General features: G+C 37.2%; 1 protein-coding gene across 9 annotated transcripts in view; it reads left to right on the top strand.

The window, feature by feature from the left end:
* The window catches only part of Dnajc6 (DnaJ heat shock protein family (Hsp40) member C6), a 160,555-nt gene that overhangs the window by 134,088 nt on the left and 16,977 nt on the right, over positions 1-9,490 (top strand). For all 9 annotated transcript variants that reach the window (XM_048815222.1, XM_048815224.1, XM_048815230.1 and 6 more), the window contains 3 exons: positions 2,189-2,323; positions 6,590-6,658; positions 8,701-8,820. In XM_048815222.1, the coding sequence (XP_048671179.1) occupies positions 2,189-2,323; positions 6,590-6,658; positions 8,701-8,820 (324 nt within the window). The remainder of the gene's footprint in view (positions 1-2,188; positions 2,324-6,589; positions 6,659-8,700; positions 8,821-9,490) is intronic.

The raw sequence follows: 9,490 nt of genomic DNA, 5'->3' as shown, positions 1-9,490 counted from the left end.
CCCAATAAAACCTAAAAAAAAAACCCCAGCTAATATTTGTGACATATTTACCATTTGCCAGATGTGGAATATAACACTAAACAATGATTCAGTTATTAGCACCTCTCTATTGGGTTTTTGTTATCATTATCCCCATTTTATAGTTGAATTAGTAGCATATATAGCTGATACTCAATGGGGTCAGGGTCCAAAACTTGGCCATTGTACTCCAGAGCTTTCTTTCAGATTTCCTGCAGTGCCTTCCTATAATTGTAGTTTTCTGCATATACTTTGGCTGTGCAGAGAAGTTTTTGGTTATCTCAGAATTTACTTAGGGAACTAAATTAGCTCTCATCTGTGATGTTCAGCATTTTACTTTTCATTATAGAGAATGCATCTGACCTAAGGTGATATTAAAAGTGCCAAGTCATGGTGAGATTTTAGCATATTCCAGAGGATGGCTTCAAACCCAGATGTAGAGGGATTAGCCCAATGAACTCTTATAATTACACTAAAAGGTTTGGAGTTCTCATTTTATAGAAAAGATAAGGTTTTGTGCATATTATTTTTTAATTTTATTTATTTATTTTATTGGTTGTTCAAAACATTACAAAGCTCTTGACATATCATATTTCATACATTAGATTCAAGTGGGTTATGAACTCCCATGTTTACCCCAAATATAGGTTTTGTGCATATTAAATGAGATAAGGGATCTATTTCATGTGACAGAGTGTCTGAAACTGTCAGTACCTTGCTGCCAACAGAGGCTTGTCTGTGGCCCAGCAGATGCCAGGAGAGCATTGTGTGAAAGAAGTCATGGCTGTAATCTTATCAAGCTATGTGTCCTTCCTGCACTGTGGAAGTAGGGTTGGTTGGTTAAGTGGTTTGATTCTCCTCTGTTCTCAGAATGGGTTAATCCCCTTCTAGGAAGTAGCCATTAGCTCAGTGTTTAAAGATTAAGAAGTGACATCTCAGGAAGATTGAAGGGGATTTTGTGCCTTGTTCAATAAGACAAATTAAGGGCCAATTAACTTCATGCATCTCAGCGATTTTCATCCCATTCATTTCATGACAGTAAGAAATGTGAAGTGCTTTTGGGAAATTCCTGAGAGTTGGAGTCAGAAGACTTGAGCATGAGTCCCAGTCTTATTCTCTTGACCTTAGACAAGACCTTAGACAATAAACTGGATCTTCTGAGTTGTATTTTTGTTGTCTGTAGACTGAAGATGATGCCACTTCTATCTGGCAGGATGACATTGAGGATCAGCTGAGGTCTTCGTAATGAAAGACAATGTAAACTCTCAGAAAGGATGGAGTCTTGATTCTTGGAGCATTATTCCCAATAACCCTGGCTTCCCACTTTTTTCTGGTCTTTTCATCATTCACAAACTTTTCCTTGCTTCACTAATTCTACATCTGGTTTCTAGCAGGTTTTTTTTTTTAATATTCATTTTTTAGTTGGACACAATATCTTTATTTTATCTATTTATTTTATGTGGTGCTGAGGATCGAACCCAGGGCCTCACTTGTGCTAGGCGAGCGCTCTACCGCTGAGCCACAATCCCAGCCCTCTAGCAGGTTGTTGAAAAGCTATGTTTTGGAAATGTTTGCATTCCACGGGACCCAAGCAACACATGACACGAATTAATTTTTTTTCCCCACTACTCTCATTTTAACTTTCAAGGGAGCCAGAGTCCGTTTAGAGACAAAACTAAATGTAACTATTTGTTGTGATTTCCTACTGTTTATCTGAATAGCAAAGGCCCTCTTTCTGATGTTTGTTCATAATTCATTTAGCATGAACATTTACACAAGCACAGTCTAGTCATCAAAACCCTCTGTCAGTCTTGTCTTCTCAGGTTCTCTGTAATCTTGATTGACTTATTTCACATTATTAAGATTTTCAGAGGTCAAGGGGACCTTCATTTATTGTTTTTATGGTTTATCCAACAGATAAGTCTAGACACCTCCTTGATCTACAAAAGGTGGGCTCATTCTTGTGTGGTCAGAAATCCTTGGGATCCATTGTTAGCTATGGAGGAAGTTTCAAGGATAGGATGGGCCTGTGGAGCAGGTCTAGAGGCACACATCATCCTGATTCCTCAAGTATTTGGCCTAGGGCCAGGCAATAGTGACAACTCTTCAATAGTCTTAAAATAGCTGAACTTGTAGAACAAAGCAATGTATTTTTACTATTGTTTTCTAGGTACCACCTTTGACCCATTTGGAGCACCTTCTAAACCATCAGGTCCAGATTTGCTGGGTTCTTTTCTGAGCACATCCAATGCCTCCAGTGACCCCTTTCTTCAGCCCACGAGAAGCCCTTCACCTACGGTGCATGGTAAGAAAGTATCTTATATTGTGTTTAGTGGAACATAGTTTTCCACAAGATATCAGTAAGAAATAAAAGTATCCTTTGGGTGCCTTTTTGGGTCGGTGTGGGGGGGGCTTTGTAATATATCTCTCTTTTGGAGATTAAAAATTTATATTAGCATATTAAAATCTCTGAGATGTCTTACAAGACAGAAGCCTGCTTTGTTTTACTTAACTTTTCTAAAAACTTACTTGACTGTGAAATTCCTTTTCACATGAGAGTTATGTACACAGAAGCATAAGGCACTGTTGATTGTACTGCATATCATTATTTTATGTACCAATAGAAAAAGAAAAAGAAAAAAAAAGCACTGTCAATTTTAATTGATTGGAAGATATGTCTTGCTTTGAGAAATCTTTGAAGTGTGGAAAAATAGCAGACTTTAATTAATGAAACATGGTGTTAGCATTCCATGAAATTAGTATTCTATAGAACAAAGTTTGGGATATACCTCCCTTATTTATTAAAGACATATATGGCTGCAGAGTTCTGGAAATGTGACTAGTATGACTTGAGACATGCTTTAAGTATAAGATATATACTAGATTTCAAAATTTAATGTTCAACAAGACCATAAACTATCCTGTTAATATTTTTTTATATTGATTGCTTATTAGAATTATATTTGGGTTATATTGTTAAATAAAAAATATTTTTAAAATTAATGTTACTGATACCTTTTTACTTTTTAAAATGTAACTACTAGAAAATTTAAGATTACATATGGACCCACATGATATTTCTATGGCAGAGATTTAGGGTGTATGGAAAAAATAGCAATCATAATGATGTGTTAGTGCAGCAGGAATATATTGCTCAGGTTATACTGATTAAAACTGGAGCTCTTTGGTTAAGGGCAAATGGCTTTAAGCCAAATTGATGCTTTCTCCTGATGTTGACTATCACTGGCTTCAACGTAGAGGGCAGTGTAATATTGAAGTACCTTAAACTAAAGGGTTAATGGCCATCTAGTTATCAGTTTGATCTTGTGGAAGTCATGTAAATGAAAAGGAAAATGAGTTGTGCAGCATTGGTCAACCTGTAACTTGGCTAAAAAAGAAAAATCCATCTAGGAACAACTTTTTTTAAAAAACATTTTATTTATTTATTTATTTATTTATTTATGTGGTGCTGAGGATAGAGCCCAGCGCCTCGCACATGCTAGGTGGGCATTCTACCGCTGAGCCACATCCTGGCTCCTAGAAACAAATTTTATGGGTGATTTCCAACAGTTATTTTCCCCCTCTAATGAGGATTAAATCTAGGAACATGGTACCTCTAAGCTATATTCCCCATCCCTTTTTTAAAAATCATTTATTTTTTAGTTGTAGTTAAACACAACATCTTTATTTTATTTATCTATGTGGTATTGAGGATCAAACCCAGGGTCTCGTATGTGCGAGGCGAGTGCTCTACCTCTGAGCCACAACCCCAGCCCTCCCCATCCCTTTTTATTTTGAGACAAGTTCTCACTAAGTTGCCCATGCTGGTTTCGAACTTGCAATCCTCCTGCCTCACCCTCCTGCATTCCAACTGGTCTTTACTCTTAAACTATTTGAAATGGGTCTATAGGAAAATACACAAGAAGTTTACTTCTCATACATGAGTGGTGCCCTCTTATTTATTTTTAGTTGTCAATGAACCTTTATTTTATTTATTTATATGTGGTGCTGAGGATCAAATCCAGTGCCTCACATATGCCAGGCAAGTGCTCCATCACTGAGCCACAATCCCAGCCCTGAGTACTGTCCTCTTAAAGAGTGTCTCCTCCATGCTTTTAGGATATATATATATATATATATATATATATATATATATATATATATATATACACACACACATACATACATGCATTTCCCTTTCCATTGTACTTATTAACTTCCAATACATGGACTCACTTACATATGCATCACAGAATATATATATTCTGTCACAGATAACTCAAAAGAACGAATGAAATAAAAGTTTTAAAAAGTTGTTATTTTTGCTTACTCATTTACAATGTAAGTCTTGTCATGGTGGTGCTCAAAATGATTCCATTTCATACAACATGAGAACCAAATTGTTGCAATGGTGTGTGTGGACCCTGTATGCTTTAGCAACCTCATGCCTCTGACCTCATTTCCCATTTTCTTCCCCTTGCTCTTATCTTTTCAACCCTACTGGCCTCTTTGATATAGCACCAGTTCTCCCCTCTACCTCAAATACTTCTTCCTAGACATCTGTGTAGCTAACTCCTTCAATTCCTTTGAGTCGTTGCTCACTGTTACTCTCCCAATGGGGTCTATTCTGCTTCATTTCAAATAGCAGTTTATTGTCTGCCCTGTTCTCCATTTCCCTTTCCATTGTACTTATTAACTTCCAATACATGGACTCATTTACATATGCATTACGTGTATTTTTTGTTCTTACTAGAACATGTGTCCCACAATGGCAGGGATTTTTTTGTTTATTTTTGTCCATGAATGTGTCCCTACTGCCTGACAAGAATAACTGGCACACAGTAGGTGCTATCTTTCTAATATGTAATTATTAAATTAATGAACTCAATTTTTGTCCTACCAAAGTTTCTTAGATGCATGAGCTGGTGAGTGTAAGGTCATTCAATGAGATTAATGCTCATTTCCTGAGGTTAATGCTTTGAAGTTACTGTTTTGAGGGCAATACTTCTTTTGATGCTCCTGGACATGAATGCTCTTACTTCAGCCTGGCAAATGGGATCTAGTTCTGTTTTTTGTGAGCTGATTAGACCCAGCTTAGGCCAGGTAGCACTCCTTTATTTTGTAACTATGTTTCTCATTTTGGTATGTCATGCCAGTGAGTGAGAATTTTCCATTATCCTTTTTGGGAAAGAAATTATTATTCTACTGTTAGTCAGTTACATCATCTTCACGTGGGACAGCACATAGGTAAGAGTCTGATGTCAGCATGGGGAGGTCAGATCACCCACCTCCAAATTCTTGGGGTGCTTCTCCCAGGTTTCAAATAAGCTATCACCAATCTCCTCTAAAGAATCAAGAAATTTGAGCTCAATAAATATTTTTTGAATAGCTATCCTGAAGAGAATAATCACTAGGGAAATGGTGTTGGAAGCACAAGTAAACAACTGACCATAAAGAAAGGCAAAATAGAGTTTTAATTATTAGGTAGTTGTTATTATTTTTTGGTTACATATTCCTATCTCTGGCTGATTGTAAGTTCTCAGGGTTAGGCAATGTGTCTTTTAGGTTTCTGCTCCTTGGTATGGTTACTTGCATATGGTAGGTAGTTATCAGGGATTTCTGGGTTTGATTGTTAATAAGTTTGAAGTTCTAGTGATTTGTAGGGATATAAGACTAAGATCAGAGTTTAAGGGAAATCAGATAGCAAATTTGTCTAACTTCCACTTCAGATTTCATGTGGGAAAAGAAGGGAGAAGCAGAAAGGAAAGAGTCATTATTGCCGATAATAGTGTGTGCTTTTTAACGTACAAATGGGAAGATACTTTGTGTTAGCATTTTACTTACTCATTTTTATGGGCAAAACTTAATGGTACCTTAGAAAGAAATTCTTTCTTACAGCAGAACATTTCTTTCAAATTCTATGTTTGGATCTTTGAGAAGGGTCAGAATGATCTATTTTGAAGCTGTAATAGGTTTTTGTTGAGTGACAAGAGACACACCCCTGTCACCAGCATAGTGGGTGGTATCCAGTCATTGCCCAATACATGCTCTGAATGACTCATAATTCTCAGTTCATGTCATAACAGAGGAGAAAACGGAATTTCAGTTCTAAGTGGATCATGCTTCAGTACCTTTGTTAATGCTGAGCTAAAGTGAATTGAGTTTAAGGATTTTCCCCTAATTTTCTTATTGCCCACTCCGTTAAGTATAGAGGTGGGAAACACAAAGTTGAATGAGAATTCTTGCCTTCAAGGGAGCCACAGTTTAATGAAGACAGATACACACAATTATAATCCCAAGTGGGTAAACACTGCGGTAAAACAAAGGTGGTGCAAAGAAGGATCAGAGGTGAATAATCTATGGCTTCTCTGAAACCTTATGTGAGCATCCATAGAGAAAGGCAGAAAATGCTAAGTGCTACAGAGTGTGGAGGCAGCTCAGGAGAAGTGAGGGGTGGGAACTTGAGAAGCTAGGCAGGCTCTGCTGAAGGGGTGGCTTTGTCCTATATAAACTCAGGAAAGTGACCTCTGAGGGATCTTGTTCTCACTCTTTTTCTTCTTGCCCTTTGCAGCTTCTAGCACCCCTGCTGTGAACATTCAGCCAGATGTCTCTGGAGGTTGGGACTGGCATGCTAAACCAGGTAAACGCCAGCAGGTTCTTTTTGGTACACATTTAACCAATTACTAATTGCAAACATAATCCTTCACCCAAGATGAGGTGAATGCCTAAAACAGGGGGTTATATTCCACCTATGTAGTTTTTTTTTGTCATCCCTAAAGATGACATGATGACATGACAGTATTACTCCTCACTCTCACCTGCTATCTTGACAATTGAATCAGACAGATCTGATGCATGTCTAACTCTACCACTGAGAAACTTTTGAATTTTTTGATAAGTTTTTAACCCAGGTTTCTTATATGCAAAATGGAGATAATAATTGTTATCTCCACAGTTATGTAAGTTTAAGTGAAATAACATAAATGTTTTCACTGAATAAATAAAAATATTTTTTCTTCATAAAATGCTTGTTTGGGGTTGGATCTGTTTGTAACATATAAGATCTCTTTCTCAAGGCTACTCTGTCTTCAACTGAGAACTGTCTGTGTTATCTGTCACTGAGTTCCTAACACTGTGCGCGCGCACACACACACACACACACACACACAGACAAGGTACTTAGCAAAACTTTCTGAGTCAGTTGTTGTTTCCTTTTGTTTTCATTATGGCTTTAAAAAAGTCATAACATAAAAAAATCTATCTTTCCTACAATTTCCAAGAACACAGTCAACACATGCATATTGTACAACAGATCCAGAACCCCCTGCCAATCATGCATGATTGAAACTCTGCATCCACCAAAAAACAACTTCCCATCTCTCACTCTCCTCAGCCCCAGGTAATGATTGTTCATCATTCTACTTTCTGTCTAGGAGTTTGTACACTTTAGATACCTTAAATAAATGGAATCTTACAGCATTTTTCTTTCTGTGACTGGGTTATCGTGTTTCATGTATCTCAGGTTCATCCATATTGTACTACATGACGACAGTTATTTCTTTTTAAGGCTGAATAATCTTCCCTGTTACATATATGCCACATTTTCTGTCTTTCACTGTCAATAGACACTTAAGTTGCTTCTACCTCTTGGCTGTTGTGAATAACGCTGCAATGAATGTGGGTGTGCAAGTGGCTCTTTGAGTTCCTGCTTTTAATTCCTTAGATTTATACCCAGAATTTAGGTTTGCTAGATCATAGGGTAGGTCTACTATAAAATTCTTGAGGGATATTCATAACTATTTTCTACAGAAGCTGCACCATTTTACATTCCTACTGATAGGTGCCTAAGGATTCTAGTTTTTTCACCCCCTCCCCAGCACTTGTTATTTTCTGTCATTTTGATAATGGCCATTCTAACAAGTGTGGGGTTGGTCATATCTCATCATCATTTTGATTTGCATTTCCCTAATAATTAGAGATGTTGAAAATCTTTTTATATGCTTGTGGCCATTTATAAGTTTTCTTTGGAGAAATGTGTGTTCAAGTTCTTTGATTATTTTTCAACCATGTTATTTGTTAATTTGTTATTGAGTTATAGAAGCTCTTTATATATTCTGGATATTAACCCCTTATCAGATATGAAAGTTGGTGAATTCTGTCTTTCATTCCATGATGTGTCTTTTTACTCTGTTGATTGTTTTCTTTGCTGTGCAATTTTTAAGTACAATGTAGGACCATTTGTCTACTTTTTCCTTTTATTGCTTGTGATTTTGGTTTTGTAGTATTTGCTTTAAAAAAAATAGTAAAGTGTTGAACTCAAAGATGCTGGGCAAGATGCCCAAGGTCATTTAGGTAGGAAGAAGCAGAGCCAGAATTCTTCCCATCCAGGCCTGACTCCAAATGCCATAAGAAAGAATGAAGTCAGGCAACAGGAGAGGGAAATAATGAGAATCATAAGAACCGTGAGTGGCCAGGAAAGAGCATGTGCCTGTTCTGTGCCTTGTCCTTGTCCCTGTCACCATTCACCAAGTCAGAGAAACAGGGTCTAGAAACTCCTGATACATTTCTAAACCCTGTCCTAATTTGGCTGAGAGACAAATGACTAGTAGCTTTAGAATTCTGAATTTTAGAATTCAGCCTTTGAGAACTGACTCATTTTCAACAATCTTATTTCCTTCCTAGGAGGTTTTGGGATGGGAAGCAAATCAGCTGCCACCAGCCCAACAGGATCCTCACATGGCACTCCTACCCATCACAACAAGCCCCAGACTCTGGATCCTTTTGCTGACCTTGGGACACTAGGTACAAGCATCGCAGGTTAAAATATAAATGACAATTGAGGCTAAAAAGCTTCAAATACAAATCTCGGTCATCACAGCTGTCACGGCTACCCAGGATCTAAAACAGTATATACACTTAAGCTATATTCTGAAAGTTGAAATTGAAAATTTTAAAAAAGGCATTAAATATTGGGTTGGAAATAATTTCTATTAATTAGTTTTCCTACTGCCTGATCTTGATAATGGCCATCCTAACATGTGTAAGGTCATATCTTATCATCATTTTGATTTGCATTTCCTTAATAATTAGAGATGCTGAGAATCTTTTTATATGCTTGTGGCCATTTATAAATTTGTAACATGAATGTAGTTAGAGCTTCTAGGAGCATATGACACTAGGGTTTGGCTGTAACAAAGGTAATGTGTAGAGAAATGGTCAGAGATGAGGGTGGTCAGGTGGATTTGTATCACATGATGCCACCCTTGCAGAAACCTTACTGTAGTGTTACCTGTGAGGACCTCACACTCTTAGTCTTCTTGCTCCCCTTAACCACACTCTGTGTGGTCAGTTTATAAAATACTATACAAAAAAATCAACTCTTTTGGTCATATTTCATGTTTTTCACCATAAGTTAACAGAAGATACAGGACAAGTTTTCTGTGAGCAAGTGAGTTTGGAAAACACTGGGTTT

This window comes from Marmota marmota, unplaced genomic scaffold (genome assembly GCF_001458135.2).
Source record: "Marmota marmota marmota unplaced genomic scaffold, marMar, whole genome shotgun sequence".
Taxonomy (NCBI): Eukaryota; Metazoa; Chordata; class Mammalia; order Rodentia; family Sciuridae; genus Marmota; species Marmota marmota.
The sequence above is the reverse complement of the archived record's forward strand: the minus strand, read 5'-3'. Positions and strand labels throughout refer to the sequence as shown.